This window comes from Charadrius vociferus, unplaced genomic scaffold, assembly GCF_000708025.1.
Source record: "Charadrius vociferus isolate BGI_N301 unplaced genomic scaffold, ASM70802v2 scaffold467, whole genome shotgun sequence".
Classification (NCBI taxonomy): Eukaryota; Metazoa; Chordata; class Aves; order Charadriiformes; family Charadriidae; genus Charadrius; species Charadrius vociferus.
In genome coordinates this window covers 1,284,533-1,302,968 of record NW_009649309.1, presented here as the reverse complement: position 1 = coordinate 1,302,968, position 18,436 = coordinate 1,284,533, and the positions used below count along the sequence as shown (strand labels likewise).

At 47.2% G+C, this 18,436-nt stretch overlaps 1 protein-coding gene across 1 annotated transcript in view; it reads right to left on the bottom strand.

Moving 5' to 3' along the window:
- Positions 1–7,073: 7,073 nt before the first annotated feature.
- Positions 7,074–18,436, bottom strand: part of RNH1 (ribonuclease/angiogenin inhibitor 1) — a 13,629-nt gene continuing 2,266 nt past the window's right edge. Inside the window, exons 2-10 of the mRNA XM_009889364.1 lie at positions 16,641–16,746; positions 14,744–14,914; positions 12,958–13,128; positions 12,133–12,303; positions 11,115–11,285; positions 10,459–10,629; positions 9,348–9,518; positions 7,919–8,089; positions 7,074–7,489 (exon numbers count right to left, since the gene is read on the bottom strand). Of these exons, the coding sequence (XP_009887666.1) occupies positions 7,402–7,489; positions 7,919–8,089; positions 9,348–9,518; positions 10,459–10,629; positions 11,115–11,285; positions 12,133–12,303; positions 12,958–13,128; positions 14,744–14,914; positions 16,641–16,726 (1,371 nt within the window). The 5' untranslated portion in view covers positions 16,727–16,746 and the 3' untranslated portion in view covers positions 7,074–7,401. The remainder of the gene's footprint in view (positions 7,490–7,918; positions 8,090–9,347; positions 9,519–10,458; positions 10,630–11,114; positions 11,286–12,132; positions 12,304–12,957; positions 13,129–14,743; positions 14,915–16,640; positions 16,747–18,436) is intronic.

The following is an 18,436-nucleotide window of genomic DNA, read 5'->3' as shown; positions in this document are numbered from 1 at the left end:
TAAGATTTGGGTTTATTTATTTATTAACGTACTCTGATTTGATTGGTAATAAATTAGACTAATTTCCCCAAGTCAAGTCTGTTTTGCCTGGGATGGTAATTGGTGAGTAATCTCCCTGTCCTTACCTTTGACCCATAAGCCTTTTGTTATATTTTCCCTCCCCTGTCCAGCTGAGGAGGGGAGCGATACAGCAGCTTTGGTGGGCACCTGGCATCCAGCCAGGGTCAACCCACCACAGAGTGAGACCTAAATCCTTGTCTAAATAAACACTTCCTAATAATTTGCTTCCTGAAAAATAAAATGGGACTAATAGGAGCCTTTAAGACTGTCCAAAAAATTTAACTCACTACTAACCTGCAATGAGATGCTGTCTTTAGACTAGTGAAGCTTCTCCCTAGAAGGGGGCCTTACAAGACCACCTCCTACTGTACTGACCAGTTCTTACATTTGTCCTTATGAATCTGAGCCTTATTCCACTAGCAGGAACAGCAGACCCCAAAACCTCCAGGCAAAGAACATAGACAGATTTTGCCCATAGACACAAGTGCCCATAGTGACTGTGCTCACCCAGTAGGTACAAAGCCACCGGTAGAGACAGCTGCCCAAAACCTCACACGATCCTTGGGCATGCTCTCAAGCTCACACAACAGCAGCGACGTTGAAGGATGTCTGTCTTGGGCAAAGGTAATAGTAATCGAGCCAAGGGTACCATCGTATCAGCAAGGGGAACACCACCTTTCTGACTGTGCAGAGTGGGCTCTCGTGAGGGTGGGGGAACCTGTGAGCCAAGGACATCTTGGCATTACCAACTAGACCCTGACATCCTCCTGCAATAACATCATGAAGGCAGAGGAGTCTTGCCTGCTCCCTTGTAGGGCATGAGTGAGCAAGAGAGGGACAGGAGACCCATGCACTGACTGGCTTGTCCTAGAAAAGCCTCTTAACATTGTTAACCATCCCTGAGTTCTCTGTTTGGGATTTTCAAACAAACTTGTTAACTGAATGTCATTCACCTGAGAGAAGTTACTTTTAAGAACCTGCATGTGAATTACATAGCAGATATTTAAATAAGAGCACACAGTGCCGTTGAATGCCCCTGTAACCATCATCCCAGCACTCATGGACCTTGGGTAAAGCCAATTTCCCCTTGCAATAGGTCTGGTATAAAGACACCTGCTGCGTCAGCATTGCTAAGTGAGCCAGACCAGCTAATGTGAGCAACTGCTCTGCTGTCACACAACAGGGGCAGGACAGGCTTGACACTGCACGTGCATTTCCTTGTCCTCCCCATTGCCCCATCACCTAAACCGGGCTGTCACTCATTCCCTGTCCTGTGAATGACAGCCTACAGCAGACCAGATGCTCCCGCACACATACATTTGAAAATCTGCCAGTAACAGAAAAAATCTCACCCTTCTCTTTTCCCAAGCCCCCTTCCAAAAGCACTGCAGCCCCGTGAAACACAACACCAGAAGGAGCTCAGTTGCCTTACTAGAACACCAACAGCCTTGCCAGGGTCCCACAGGCTGGGGACATCATTGTATTTCCTGGCAAAACCAAGAGGATCCTCTTCCCAGCTCCTCCCAGGTGCCTGACTCAACACTGGGCAACTTAAACAAAAATCATACCTTCAGAAATGGTGTGAAATAGGTCCTTTGGAGCCCTGTGAGAGCATACACACACCACACTGTCACCGACGTGGTAAGAGATTAATTTGCTGTGCTAGAAAAACAAGTTACCACCCTGCTCAGCAAGACGGGAGCCAATATTCACCAAGTCAGCTCAGAACAGGGCATACATGGGGAACAACGCGGTGGAGAGGCTGCTGCTTAATTAACTCTAGCAAAACTGTGGAGGACTGGCGTGTTGGGTGCCCGCTTGGAAAATCCAGCAGTCGGGGTCACAGTGAGAGCTGCTCCACATTGAGCTCTCTTGCAGGTCCCAGGAGAGGCCCAGCAGGCCTGACAAAGGCAAAAGGCTGAGCTTCTACAGACTTGTAGGAGAGCATTTATAACCCCTTGCTGCTCTTGGTGAAACCAATCCATATTGGTATGTGAAGTCCTGCAGCTCTGCAAGCCCATAAAAAGCACAGGATAAATGAGTGGGCTGAGTACATGCTTTTCATCTGCTTTTGCTACACAGTTGTCTTAACCCTTCTTTCTCTATACAAAGCAATAGGATACCTTTTTTTTTTTTTTTTTTTTTTTGGCAAGTATGTCCTGTGGTTGCTGGGCCTGGGGTTGTTGCAGCTGGATGCCAGCGGTGAATGGGAAGACTTTGCACACACTACTGGAGCTAGATCCATAGTCTTAGCTGTGCCAATGCCATCGCATAGCTTTCCAAGGCTGCCAGGCATAAAATCCAGGAGCCTAAAGATGCTTTAAATACTTAGAGGCAATGAGAAATCTGAAAAGCAGGAGTGGTTCCCTCTAAGAGCCCTAAGTTACATGGAGATTCCAGAGTCAAGAACTGCGGAGGCAGGTGAGAAAGGAGGAAGAACACCATTCTCCAGTGGTTTCCTTCCTCCCTCATTTGGTTTTCACTCCTTACCCCACCTGGGCTTCAGACATTTTCCCTGAGACGACTTGGATCACTCCCATCTTGTGTCTCCAGCCCCGGGAGCTCTGCTTGCTCTCTATCAAGCCATCCAAATCCGGATGGATTTCTTCCCCAGAGCATTCATTAGCTTACTCTAACCAACCTTGTTGGGATTATAGCTATCTTTGATCCTGCTGTAGTTAGCAGACATGGCTGCATGCCATGTAGCATATCTAATTTAGATTTGCTTTGCATGCTGTGGCACGGAAGGGGGAATGGATCCCCTGGGAGCCTGCTGTGAAGAAAGCAGCAGCTCCCCACTGCTGTCAAGGATGAACAAAACAGTCTTTTTTCCCTCTTTGGAGGAGGTGCCACAGAGAAAACTCTTCGGTGCTTCATTTTCTAATTATCCCCAAGTGCAGCCTCACTACTTGATTTGCGTTTACTGCACATTAGGGACAAGCCGATGCATCTAACCCACCTACGAGGAGCTCAATTAGCTAAGTTACACCTAGAAATCATGGCAGGCAGGGAATGTTTCCTAGACAATTACAATATAGCCTGTGGAGTATTTCTGTACCCAGCAGCACAGGTGTTTTAATCATCTGCAAAGCATCATTACAGTCTAAACGAAGCATCCAAGTGAAGTGTGGAACGAGGCAAAACCAATACATACGGTGTAAAGAAATAAATTAGGGTGGGATGTGCTGGCTTTGCAGGATACTTTGGGTCTGGGCAGTGTCCTGAGGACACGTTGTGGTCCTTGGATGTGATGATTACCAGTGAGGTAGGAGACAGTGAGCAGCACCGGAGGATTTGCATGAGTTGCTTGCAGGGTACATGTGCAAACAACAGCTGTGCTGGCGCTTTATTTCCCTCCGTGGATATTATGGGCTGTTGTGTGCCAGCCTGACGTCAGGGCAGCCTGTCTTAAGACTTTTTGTGAGTGTCTGCTCTGGAACATCTTCAAGGGCTTGAGCAATTGCCAACAATTCACCTATCCCACTGCATACCTGCCTTTAATTGCAAACCAGATAGGCTGTGACATAACATTGGACGGTTAAAGTTTCCATCCCCCCAGCTACACTGTCCTGAATCCCATATGCCACCAATTTGCCCTCTAGCTTGGAAAGGCTTATCATCCATGCAGGCATCTGACCTACTGCATTTCTTCCTCGTGCCGGGGGCTGTGTTTCTCCCCTTGGTGGATGCAGCTGGCTTTAGCTGAGAGAGGCAAGACTAACCTCACATATTCATAAAGCTGTCAATTTGTAAGTCCTTGCCAACCCAGGAATGCATTTGACAGGCTGGCATTTATGGTGTGGGTGCCAGACCAGTGGGAGAAGCAAGGAAGGAGGGGACTGATGCTATACCCCAGGAGAAACACAAGATGTCCATGGTTCATTTGCAGCTGTGAGCAGGGTAAAGTTTGTCAAACTCTTCTTGCCTTATGGGGAGAGGGACTTTGCCCCATAGTTTTTTCGGGGGGTTTGTCAGTGTGTGTTTTCCCCATTGAGATGAACGAGATGAAATGAAAAGGAGGTGCTGGGGAGGAAGGAATGACTGAGGAACTAAGCACACATAAGGGAAGAGATGTTTGAAATGATAATGAAAAATCATAATTTTACATGCAAAAGGGGAATGCAGGCAAGAGGTAACTCCCTTTCAGACTATTTTAGTAGAGGATCGGGAGTGACTCAGATGGCAACTGTTTTCAAAGGAAGGGGGAGCTGTGGTTAACTCCTCAAACACAGTTGGTTTGATTTCCCCTTTCAGATTCAACTGGAGCGCTGAAATTGCTGTTAGCACCCATATTATTTGGAGCTGGTGCCTGGGGCCTTGCTGTGCTGCAGCTCCTTTCTGAAAAGCACAGGCAGCACGAGAGTAGTCAGGGATGCCAGGGCCACTGTGACATGATGCTCTTCCAAAACAAGTAGCAGGTTTAGCTGGGTAATAACCTGTTTGCAAGGCCAGTAATATTTGCTTAACTGCTTCTGGCAAGGTTAACTGGAACACTGTGACCTCCCTGCTTGAGATCATATGCTGTGATGAGTGAAAAATTAGTTTTATTGCAGAATCCTAAACTACGAGCAAAAATGGGAAGTTTTAACACACTTTAACCACTGTTGCTGTTACTGAGATCTAAAATACAAACCCGCTCACTCTGGATTTAAGTTCTCTGCTATTTGCTCTCAAGGGATATTTTTTTTTAAGCTACTACTATTTGCTGAGAACTGAAAGTCATACCTGGATTTCTTAACCTTCTATTTTGGCTGCATAATTTTATCTTTAGGACCCACACATCTAAAATGCAGGAGCAAATTTCTCTTTTAACTCTCCCAAGTTGACGGTTGTGACAAGGCTTGTCAGGGAAGTGAGTTGGACCAATTAATAGATGAATAAAAACAGATGAGTTTTTAAGAATATAAATCCTTTCTTGAGCCTTGTTTATGAGCACAAATGTCTCTCACAACAGTGGCTTGCTCCTGGATCCTAGGATTTATATCTGGTTTTTAGAGCCAAGCACAAGACATCACATTGTGTGTGCACAGCACACGGTGTGAGTGCACAGGTTTCTCCCCATCCTGGGTGGCCCTGCAGAGCTCTGATGGGCTGGCCTGAGATTCTCCAAGCCCATTGAGATGGTAGAATATGGCTCCTGCAGTTTTTCTTGCTACAGCTAGTAACTGGACAAGTGACGCGTGCTGCAGAGACCTTTCCAATCCCTGTTTGTGTTTTTTGCAGGGAACGCAAAACCACTCTGGGGACCAAGGCAGGCATGGGGCTTATCCCCTGGTAGGAGCATGCGACCTGAATATCTGCGGTGAAGCCATGGCGGCACACGTCTCAGTGCTCCTCTGCCTGCAGTGGAGGAAGAAGAGGCATTTTCCAGGCGTCACAGAGCCAGAGGCCAGCAGCAGCAGTGTCCTGTGCTGCAGTGCGAGGGGAGAGTGCCACCCCCTGGGTAGCCAGCATGGGTAATGCTGCAGGGAACATGTCCTGCCAATGCACAGGGGCGGGCTGCAGGCTAGTTTGGCCTAGGTTTGACTTTGGTTGATGCAGTCCTCAGCCCATCCTGCTGGCTAGGTGGGGCCAAGGTAGGCTTTGCCTGCAACCCATCTCACCTTCAATCTGCCTGACCACGGCCTGCTTTGGGAGCAGCCCAGGAGCACCTCCACTTCCTTCTCAGACATCCTCTTCTATCCACCACACCAGGTAGTCTCAGAAATCCACTTCTATTATTTGTTTAATTTTTTTCAAGTGCTGTCTTTACACCCAGCCATATGCCTGATTTTTGTGGCTCCCCCTACAAGTGCTCTTGCCCCCCTCCAGCCCTATCTTCTCCCCCAACTTGAAATGAGCCCATGCACGCTAAGTCCAGGAGATACCATGGACATGAAAAGCCGATTTAACAGCCCCTCAGGATGGGTAGGTTTCTAAACACAAGAACTGCTTCTGCCCTCAACAGAGAAGACCAAATAGCTCTTGAAGCAGAAAGGAGTGTTTTTATAGCATTTTGCCAGCCTCGAGAGAGATGTGCGTTGAGGGAAAAACAAATTCTATCCTTCTCACCTGCCTGAAGACACAAGTGAGATACTTCTTGGGCACCATTTGAGATTTGTGAAGGCTACTGTAGAAACTATGCTTAGGTCAAAGCTCTCCTCAGGTCAAAGAAAAGCCAGTTACAGACTCTATGGGATGAATATGTATTACAAGCCAAAGCCTGGAGGACAACTTGAACTGGGGTGTCCAGGCATGATTTCCAAGTGACTGCTCTAAGAAGAGAGATGATGAGGAATGTTTCTTTTCAGCATTCCTCCTGCAAGGTCACCCCAGGGCGATGCCAGGTTTGTCTCCTACATTTTTAAGACTATATTCATTCTTTCATGCTATAGGTGTGCAACAGCTGCATTTTCCCATGGAACAAGGTTTACTAAAAGTCTGATTGGGCAAGAAAACCCAGACAGTGTCCCCTGAAACCAGGGGAACGTCTTCTAGGCCTGCTGTCCACCTAAGGCCTTGACTAAGATCTTCTGATATGCTTCAGCTAGGAAATTACCAAGAGCAAACATATAAAATAAGGTATTAGTAGTATTGTAGTTCAGAAGTGATGGACTGGTTTTAGAGGAGAAATATACAGACATATCTGATTTTTCTTTTTACAAGTAGAAAAATGAAGCATTTATCTGCAAACAGACTTTCATAAAGTTCCTGTAGAACCACTCTTGCCAGAGCAAACATATCAAATCATTTAATCATTTCCCATACTAGCAGAAATGCACACAGCATCTTTTGTTTGTAGGAAAATCACTTTTCAAGGGACACCAATTTTGAAGTTATGTATCTGAACAACTGCTCCTTTCTTTCTTCTCTAGTGCCTTGGCCACCACTGCTTTTCCAAGAACTCATCTCAGGAAAGGCAGGGGAGAGCTCCATTTTAGATTGAAAAAACACTTGTTTTTTTGGAAAGCTTTCCCCAGACACCTGGCAAAAGCACCACCCAATAATAATACCGTAGGTATTTGGAAAGGAGCTCTCTTTAAAGCCTGACTTATGCATCAGAAGGGATTATAGGATTAAAGAGCTCCTAAAGGGTAAAGACCCACTTCCAGAAGATGCCCAGTATTTGTTTATTTCAAGGATAGTAATGCTGCAGTGAAAATGTAGAACGCTTTCACGAGCCTCTGAGTTAGTACATCCAGAGATGCACAGAAGGTTGATCAGCTCCCTGGACACCCACTCAGGGAATCCACAAACATTTTTGGTACAAGCAAATTCTCTATTAACTTAATTATCTTTATGTATGAAAAAGTTCAGATTAAGAAGATGTTGCTTTGACGTTGCTCTGCAGCCAGTCACCGCTCATGAAATGATTTTCACTTCAGGCTTGGACTCTTCCAGGGCTCTCAGTTCATCATCCACTTCAGAACTCCAGAAAATGTCATACAAACTACACCCAAACAAAAAGGCACACTGCATTAGTGAGCATCCTCCCATTAAGGAAAGAGAAAGAAACACAAATTGCCGATATGGGACCACCATGTAACAGGAAGGGCCCTATTTAGGTCAGAGAGTCTGGCCCAACAGCCAGAAATACACCTTACAACGTAAGACCCTATTACTCCCTCCCCCAGCACACCATCTTGGGCCCTATGGACCAAAGCAGATCAGTGCACTGTGGTCACATCACCTGGAAGGGAAAAGGAGTGTTTTGCAACATGCAGATGGTGTTTGACACCCCCCACCCCGGGTGACCAGTTGCCTTCAGGTGGAATTCCCAGAGACACAGTGCTCACAGCCCCCTCTCTGCAGCCCCACAGCTTGCTGGAGCTCACTACCTCCCAGAGGGACCACAAGCAGGACCAGAAACATCTCTCACATTAACTGCTGAACATTGCAGCTGGGATTCCTCAAGGCTTCACAGATCTTCCTGACACCTTCATCTTCCAGGGAGTTGTAGCTCAGGTCCAGCTCGGTAAGGCACTGCTTGGTAGCCATGACGGTGGCGAGGGTTGCACAGCAGGCTGCCGTGAGATCGCAGTTACCCAGCCTGCAGGGAGAGGATGGAGAGGAGGGAGAGGCCAGTGCAGTGAGTGACAGCTCCAGAGACCAGCCCACCAGCCCAACACTTGGGCAGCAGGTGCAGACATCCCTAGCACTGACCAGAGATCCCTGTTAGGCTGGCATGTCTGAGACACCAGCAGGGGCTGGTCTGTGGTCTTCCCACAGAGACAGCTGTCCTCGTGGTGACTGCTTAATACCTGAAAGTCCTCCTTAAAGCTTAATGGTGTGTGGCTACAGGTGGAGAAGGAACCGTATGAAGATATTCCTGACTTCAACATCATGCACAATCTTCTCTGGTTTAAACTGATCATAAATTATCTCTAAAGTTTTTTACTTGAGACTTGCAACCATCTATCCAAAAAGGGTCTCTCAGCTGAGAACCAAGTAGCTTTAAGTGGTCAGCAAACATATCTTTTCTGGGCAGAGACTTCAAGTCTTACTGATGTCTCCCACGACTCACCTGCTCAACTCACTCACTGTGAGTGTCAGGCATCAGAGCACAGCTCCGGCTTCTGTCAAATGGTGTGGAGGAGACAAGCACAGTACCCTGAGCATCATGCAGGCCACAGCCACACCAGACCTTGCTGCCTGCCTAGGAAGGGAACAGGCAGATGGCGGAGGTGAATGCCACCACAGGGCTGGAGGTGATGCTCCAGCTGGCCTCCTGCTCCCACTGGTGAGGCCGGACCAGCACTTACACTGGCACCCGTAGAGACTATGGAAAGCAGGAGGCAACTGGTGAAGTCAGGCAGGTTTTGTACTGCGACTGGCAGGCACAGGAATTAGCGTGCCAGACCTGGACCAGTAGTTCATCCATCTCAAGAGACCCACCCGAGAGAGGCCCTGTGGGTGAGTTCAGAGAATGGTATGGGAAACTCTACAGTGAGCTGCTCGCAGAACAAAGCAAGATCCCTCCAGCTTCCCCACACTGTTTTAGATCCTGAAGGTACGCTGCACCATGAACTCTCAGTTCTGCACCAGGGAGACCAACTGTGGATGGCTATGAATGCACCATTGCGTGGGTGACAGCCTGTACTTGCAAGAGACCATGAACGACAGGATACAGGGAAGCACTTGTGGCTTCCATTTACTTGCTAGTGGACTAGTTAAATATTGGTTTGTGGTGTGAATTGTTTTATGCGAGCAAAAAAAATACCATCTATTGCCATCTTTCTCTCTCTGCATGCCGTTGTCAGAAGGGTAACACAGCAAGAGAGAAGACGACTTCTGAGAATGCACCTTACCATAAGGACTGGATGTTGCAGTTGGGGTGCAGCAGCCCTTCACACATAAGTTCAACACCTGCATCTCCCAACTTGTTCTCACCAATGTGCAGTACTTTCAAGTTCTTGTTCATGCTGAGAGCAGAGCTGATGGCCTTGCAGCAAGCAGTCGTGAGCCCACACTCCCTAACCCTGCAAGGCAAAAGTGACATGAGATGTAGATGGGGGATCTAGAGAGTATCAGGTACCGTTCACTTCTTCACATTTGCTTCACAGGAGCCTGGACTGTGGGAACAGAGGAACCAAAGCCTTCTCACAATCACTATACTCCTCTCATCCCCCCATCTGCTTGATCCTTTCTAAGCATCACTTCTCCCACTCTTGATATTTGGGATGTCTGCCTTGGAGCGTGCACCTAGGAAAGGCACCTAACCATAAAGCTCAGGAGTGATCAGAGACAAGGTGTGCTGCTCTCACAGTCACTCTTGGCTCCACTGTGCACTCCTGAGGCACCTGATCAACTCCCAGGCCACTGGGGCAAGGGAAGAACCTAGCTAGGGGCAGGTGCTGAACTTGCAATGTAGGAAAGTTCAAATGCTGCTCGTTCAAGTTCTGTGTGAAATAACAATTTTCCTCTCCCAGCCACATGATACCAGACCATCCCAGCCCAAAAGGTAATGCTGTAAACAAAGAAGATGCTGAGAATGGTTTATGTCATTAGAACCTTCTTTTGGCTCATCAATGAGAGAGCTTGGATCCAGTGGAAAACCTGAGATATCTGATCACAGCATTCATTTTGCTGTTACATGAGGCCTTTCAAACTTCAAAAGTCTCTTAGCTGCCATTTGTTGCACAATAAAATACATAAGATAGAAGCTCTGCAAGTGATGCTTGGTCTCCTATTGCCTGTAACAGGATGACTGTGGGGTAGATCTTCAAAGTGTCTACAAGTTTAGAAACATAAACCCCTTTAGCTCTGTAAGTCTAAATCCTTTAGGTAACAACTGGCACAAATTGTTCATGGAACCACTGCAACTGAAGATCTACCTGGTGGGCATTACTTCACCTACATCTTTCTCCAGTGAGGTCTCCAAAGAAGGCAGTGGGTATGTGTAACTTAACAACAGCTTACCATAGCTCCTGGAGTTTAGATTTGGGATCCTTGAGCACCTGACAGAGCATCTCCATCCCTGAGTCTCTCAGGTTATTGTCTATCAGACTGATCTCTGTGAGGGTCTCTTTCGTACTGATGAGTCTGGAGAGATCTTTACAGCTAGCGCTTGTGAGATCACAGTCCCATAACCTGCAGGGAAGAACAAAATATTATTTTCCCCCAAGAATGATTTAGATTAGAAAACAGAGTCCTATTTCTGAATTTCTTGTTACATCATCTTATTTTCTTCTACCCCTTACAAAACCCATTCATGCATCACACCACACAGCTTTCTCCTTACTTTCCATCCATTGCACCAAAAGCTCTGTTTGTAACATAAAAAAGAAATAGGAACATGCAATTCTAGAAGACAGATAACTCAACAGGAAGCTAAGACAACACCATCACAAATTTCCATTCACCCTCTCCCCAGATTTGATCCAAGCAATTTCAGTGCAGTGATGCTCGCTCATGGCATACTCCACCCAGTTTAGAGAACTAATTTGCAGTAGAGACATTCTTGTTTCACTAGGGGGTGTAACTGAGAAACTTTCTGCTTAGGAGCAAACCAGCAGCACAACATAGATAGCTCAGAGGCTGCAAGAGGGATTTAAGTAACCTCTGCTTACCCTTACCATAGCTTCTGGATTTTGCAGTTAGGATGCATCAGTCCTTGGCACAGCAGAGCCAGACCAGAGTCCCCGATCTTGTTATCCCCCACGGAGAGATCTATCAGTGATGACTTGTTACTGAGAACAGCGCTAATCTCCCGACAGCTATCGCTGGTTATGCCACAGTTCTCCAGGCTGCAGAAAAAAGGACAGTTGGAGCTGCCACCCCAGACCTGCTGCGTCAGATACACCCCAACAGCCCCAGTTCAGACTGAGAAGGTCTCAGGCTGGTTCCTTGATGCAACCCAGTGCAGCTCAGCTGGGCACTGCTAGACCCTGCAAGGCTCAGTAACGATACAGGTATCCTAGACGGGCTCTGGGTCGGGCAACACACTGCTCCTGCACTCTGCAAGGCTGCAGGGCACTTTTACTCTGATCCACCCATTCACATCCATTAATGCAAGGATCATTTTTGCCAAACTCCCCCTTTATATTGACTGCCCTTTTTAAGAGGAACTTTTGGCTGTACCACACAGCGAGTACCTGGCAGCCAACCCCTACTGAAGCACAGGGGAAAGATAAAATGAATCACACATCTCCCCTAAACCCCTTCAGGGGCTTTACCCCAGATACAAGGCCAAATCCAGCATCTCTGTTTTGAAGCAAAAAAGGGATTTAAATAAATATACTCAGCTGGCTGGTCAATAAGGGGTAAGAACTGGAGCCACTGAGGGTGATTGCTCTCAGACACTGGTGAGCAGTCACCCCTTGTAATTGCAGGTTTAACCTGGGATACATGCTCACACTGTACCAACAGGCATAACAGTGAACTCAGAATCACATGCTAAAAAAAGGTCAAAAAACCCGCAAAACTGAAAGCCCCAGACACTTGCTTGCAGTTTCCAGTTACAGAAATCTGAGCTGGCAAAAAAATTTGGCCTAAATGTCAAGCATTCCTGACAATAATTTCTCCTGTCTTATGGATGGTATGACTACTTGCAGCAGGACTAGCTGCAGTTAGAGATGACCAACACTTCCTTACTGTAGTAACTCTAGGTTGCAGCTTGCTTCCACCAGTCCCCAGCACAGCTGCTTTACAGCTGTATCTCCCAGAGTGTTGTTACTCAGGCTGAGCTCCTTGAGGGTGGGCTTGCTTTGCAGAGCAGCATTGAGAGCTTCCACAATATCAGCTGTGAGTTCACAATACTCCAACCTGCAACAAGAAAAGAAGTCCAGGAGAAAAACAACCGTCTCCATCATGTCCCACCACCTGGAAGACATCAGCTGCGCAAAGCGCATGTTAGCCAGGTCAGAAAACGTGCCAACATGAATTAAGACCAGGCAATGCATGAAAATAAAGATAATCATAGGAGTTTTTAATAGCATCTCCCTGCTCATTTCAGGAAGTGTTAATACTTAAACTAAACCCCAGGGGACCCCATTTTTACACTAGTCCTCCATTAAACCAATGTGCAGGCTGCCTTGGAACATATGACTGAGTTCTGCATTGCAACACATCGCATAGTCAGTTTTGCCACCAAGTCTTCCCAGGAGGACCTGGGGGTTACGAATAGACCTGGATCCCACTTAGCTGTAAAACAAGGATTGAGTTCAGCAGAATCAGATTTCCCCTGGGTATCTAAGAAGTCCTGCATTGACAACCACCACTGCCAGGAGAGCTAAACAAATCCCATGGGAATATACACCCAGCTCTTACTAACCCACAAGACCTACCAGTATGAATAAGCATGACACAATTTCAGATAAAACAGGAAGAAATCGCCATCTGGCAACAAAACTCCTGCTTGTCTCAAGGGAAAGACAAGCATGACCTGTCTGATTACCAAAAAGCCTAGTGACTACTTACTGCAGCTTCTGCAGCTTACAGTTGGGGTTCATCATCCCTTGACACAACACCTTCACTCCAGCAGTCCCCAGTTTGTTATCGCCTACGTGCAGCTCTGTCAGGGATGGCTGTGCGCTGAGGACAGAGCGGAGAGTCTCACAGCTGGCACTTGTCAGATTGCAGTTTTGCAGCCTGAAGGAGAGAGGTAACTGGGGTGAGGGAAGTGCACCCCCAGAATTAAGGAAGCTCTTCTTAGAGAGGTTTTGCCTGGAATTGCTGAGGTTTGAGCTTGGAAAGGACACCATGGCACTGACAGCACATAACCCTCTAGAAAGCGGTATGTCCAAGTTAGTACTGCTATTTTACAGGTGTGCCAAAATATTTTACCAGCTAGTGTTATACCTGAAGCACAAACAATAGCTCTCATGCTTCCTTCAGTATCATTGCTCCTATAGCACCTCCAGCAGAAGAAGGATCCACCGTACATTAAGCAGTATCTCAGCTGCTTTATAGAAGTGTTCTAATCATCATGAGGCTTATCCTGGAGATAAAGCAATGGCATCTTATGATTTCTTGCCCCCTCTGGAAATGTGATCCAGAGTAGCTAAAAGTAAAAATCTCACACAAAAACTTGGCTTAAATCCCTGGATATCATTTAGAAGTTTAATGGTATACTACAAGAAGGACATATGAAGCTGATCTTTCAGCACACATGCTGGGAGAAGGAACCACGCCGGTATTGCATATTTCGAGTTATTGAACAAGATTTTCCAGCAATAGAGAGGTGTTGTGCACGGTGGTACTAAGTTTGGCTAAAGTTTGGTTGCTTTTATTCCCTAATGCACCTTACCAGAATTGCCAAAACGGACAATTATGTTTCTACAGAACTGAAACAGCCTAATTCAGCCTGTTACTTGAGCATCTGGAGAAGTTTGAAGCTTAGGTCAGACTCTGAAGAATGACTTGTGTTAGTCTTCCGGTACAGAGTATCACAGTTATTTCTTGAAGGCCCACCAGACAGTTGCAGTCTGACTAGTTTCACAGTCAACCTTCCCTGTATTTGTCAGTGATTCTTCATTGCAGGGGGCACAGGGACTTTGAAGCAGGCATATCTGATCTAAAAGGCAAATGATTTTTAACAGGTAGCGTCATGAAGATCCTAGACCCACCTCAGGAGCTGGAGGAGTCTAGTATCCTGCAGAAGAGATGCTGGACAAAGAAGGTAGCATCTCCTTGAGGGTCACTGAGGAGCAGGGGCAGCAGCCACAACTTTGGCTGAAGTTCCTGCACCATGGTTGCTGAGGGAAGCCCACTAATGCTATAATGTGGTGTTGGTGTCTCTGCAAAACATACTGTCTTGAATCAAGCTGGCCCTGCGCACCTAAGAAGACAAGGCTTGAGGCAGAGCAAGTCCGGTAGAGCGCAGAAAGACTGACAGCTCTTGAAACACCAAGGCTCATGAGAACACCCTTTTGCTTGTCTCCTAGAGAAAGGAGCGAGCAAACTGGTCCAGATGCTAAATGCTTACAACTGGCAGAAGAGCCCTCTGAAAAATGCATTTGACTGGGAAAGCTCTACCTGTCTTTCCCTCAGTGCTGGAAGACAAAGGAAGACAGACTGATGATCTGGAGTCTTCCAATAAATATACAACTTAGATAAAAACGTCTGGGGTTTTCCAACCATCTGACCTAGGTAATTGCTGAGATGCATCAGCATGGCTCTTAGTACCATCACACACTAGTTTGCTTCATGACTTCACCCACAGCAGACTGCAAGCATGCAAGCAACACAATCAATGGGGCTTTACCATAACTTCTGTAGGCTACAGCTTGGCATCAGCAAGCCTTTACACAGGTATTCAATGCCGGCATCTCCCAGTTCATTGTTGTTCAGCTTCAGCTCTGTGAGGGACGGATTCATACTGATGATGGAGGAGAGATCCTCACAGTTACTGCTGGAGAGATTGCAGTCATCCAGCCTGAAACAGAAGGAGAGAAGGAGTACTTTAGTCCTCAGGGTTGTTCTGTTCTCCCTGGCTGGAGCAGCATTCCCTGTGACAGCAAAGTGGGTGATTTACTCCTCTGCAGTCCCTGAGATGCCTTTATAAGTATGTGTGTGGCCTATTGCACAATGCATGGCCCAAACTAAGACGTGCTCTCTCCGCAGGGCAGCAGCACAGGAGGGGGTGGTCAGCAATTCCCCAAGCCACGGACCTCCTCTGTGCTGCACAGAAGAGGACACATGACTCAAGTCATCCCCCCTTGGCAGGGCTTCAGCTGGAGGATGCCCCTTCATTTAAACACTGATAGCGACAAACTACCTGGTGTCTGAAGCCACGTGTAACCAGAAGCCAGCTTACAGGCTGTCAGACTGGTTCTGCACTGAGAACAGCCAAGATGGGTCTTCAGCCAGCACCAGAGACACCCATCAGCAGTTTGGTCTCATGTAAGTGAGTCACACTGGTCTGCACTGTCTCTCTCTGACATGACTCTTGGTACACAAACTGTGAGTTTGCAGCATGGCAGTGGCTTCTCCCACTGGACATCAGCATTTTTCTAGTTGTTGCTAAATTGATCGCGGGGGGAGTTGAATTAGAAGGAGAGGCAAGGAAAGATCAGGAGCCCAGGACAGGCAGGGAGGCGTACAGGGAGCCAGAAAACACATGGGGCAAAAGGAAGGTGCCATGAAGAACCCTACAGCCCCAGGCACAGCGACAACCAGGACTGCCACAAGTTGCTTGGTCATTTCTCCTTAGACAACACCATGAAAACTGAGGCTCTAGTAGGCTTCTCCTTCCCTCCCTCTGGCAAGAAGACTTGGCTCCCAATGGGATCATGTTCAACACCGATTAACAACCCCTGCTGCAGATACTCTCATCCACTATGTCTTGAGCAGCCCAGCCTCTGCCCAGGAGGCAACCATCCCACTGACTTCTGTCACCCAAGGCAGACCTTAGGAAGTCAAGGTCAGGTCCATGAAGCTTGCTTGCAAAAAGCTCCTTTGCAAAACAAAAGCAAGTCCCCTTCAACTTGCCTGACCTCCTCCAAGCCATTGCTGGCTTGATGTGGCCCATCTTCTCCAGCCCAAGCGGGACAATACCAGTCCATGGGGTGAGAATTCCCTACCAGAAGAGGGGGAAGAGTGCAGAAGCAAGTCTTCTGAACGCTGTCCTACAGCTTATGCTCCAGGAGATCGTTCTCTCACACTGGTTTGCTCACCACACAAGGCAGGTACTTTTGAAGGCCAAGTGAAGAATTAAAAGCTGATGGCATGTGGCTTGTGCATGACTATTAAGTAACAGTTATTTGACAGCATCTGACCCGCAGCCAAGAAAGCATGCAACCTAATGAGCACAGAGGGATGTCTTCCCTCTCTTGAGGGAGAAAGAGAAAAACAGAAGTACGAAAATGGTGGTCAAATGTTTAGATAATCACATGACCTAGCTGAGTTCTATGGCACACCATATAACAAGGGCAGCATTTACTTCATATCAAAGGATGCTATCCGTAGCTGGAAAAAAAATTACAAGAGAATGGGGAGGGGGGTGTCCTTCTTTAAATCAACTTTCTGGATAAAAATACGTAGAATCATTCTTGTTACTCTGCAATTTCTACGTCACAGGTCAAAAGTTCTGCAGCTCAAAAACACAGGAGAGAAACACAACAGTTCTTACTTAGAAGAGATGATACACAACTAGTTACTACCTGATAGTTTTGCAGGATTTCATAGTGGACAGAAGTTCAGCCCATCTAGATGGGCTCATCTCCTCACACTGGATGTCAAGCTCCATTTTGACAGTTGAGATAAGATCTGAAAATTTAAAAAAATATAATTAAAACTGTTATTTTTTTATTGACTGAGAAGCAACAATCCTCTTCACCCCCCCTGCTCTCAACCATGAGTTACACTGTGCAAAGAGGACAGACTGTGTTTTTCCAACACCAGCCTGCTGCAACCACCAGCAGAGTTGAGGTGGTTTTGTCTGTGTACAAGCCAGCAGAGTTGAGGTGGTTTTGTCTGTGACTTGGCAAAGCCCTCCTCCGACAGGCAAAAGCATGTGGATCCTGAAGAGATATGGCAACAGCTTGTTATCTGAAGGCTGCTTGCGTGAGAGTAAGATGCTCCCCTTCCCTCTCCAAGGGAGCTTAACCAGAATGTGCTTTTCTGAGGCACTGGTTCTACTCTCTCACTATTGCACTACTGAGCCACACGGCAACTAAGTATTACCACTGTGGCACACCTGATTGATTGTGGGACCCCCAGCTAAAATTAAAATTAGGGTATTTTTGAGAGAATGATGTTGAATGAGGAAGTTGAGCATGAGAACTGCCCGGGCTCAGATTAAAATTCATGCTGGCCATGCGTCTGTATGTGAGAGGTGGAGCCTAGGAGGATAGGAGAAGCATTCCTCCAAGATTTGACATCCAGGTTTCAAAAGGTCACTCCGGTTGGACAGGTCCAAGTACAGACAAGCTGGTAAGCAGGACTTTTTTTTTGCTCCGTAGTCAAACTGCATTTCTGAACTGATGTAAACACAGTACCTTGCAGAGCAGCTCCAGATGCACAAAAATACGCCAAGGCCAATAGTTGAGCTGTAGGGTGACTCTACAAGGGACAGTATTAAACGCAAAGCTCCAGTAGGTGACAAAATGCAGTCTCAGTGTCTTGGCTTTACTAACATGACTCAGACTACACGGTATTTGTAAGAAAAAAAATATCTTTTGAGCTATCACATTGGAATGTGAACAGTAAAAAAAACCACCAGGCGTTACTGACTGCGGTTTGTCACTGCCTTCCCCCATCTCAGTCACCTCCTTCTACCATAAAATCAAGGGTATCCCAAACTAGGCTTTTCACAGAGCCCAGCTCGGTAGCAGAGCACACATCAGGTTTCATCCACAAGAAATCCCTCATCCACGTGGGGAGAGGCAGCGCCAGGGGAGGATATGCCGCGAGAAGAGGGAGGTGCTGAGTATATACTCTTAAAACACGAAGGAAACCAGGACACTGACATTAGTAGAGCTCATGTACGCACTTGGCCTCTCCCCTTTCAAATGCAAAAGCAAAGCGCTACTGGAAGTCAGGGACCACGTCCCCAGTGGGTTCGCATCACAGCCCCACGTGTAAAAGGGCTGGAATCACGCGGTGTTAAAAATCAGCACTGAGCCAGACCAGTGGGAATAAGCGAGAGAACAGCGCAAAGGAAACCGATTACATAATTTAGCAAACGCCAACCGAGTTTGCTCACTGTATTTTTTCCCTGTTTTAACTCCCTCAGATCAAAAGAATTTTTTTTGGTTCCCCCCCTGCCCCCCCAGTTCTGAACTCTTCTCCGAGCTGCGGGAGAACCCCCTTTCGGGGTACCATATCTCCGAGCACCGGCTCGGTCCTCCCCCCGCGGGCACACCCGCCATCGCTGCTATTCTCCCCCCGGTCACTCCGCTGCAGGCAGCTGCCCTCTTTGCTCACAAGGTGGCAGGCGCCGCGTCCTCTTCTTGTT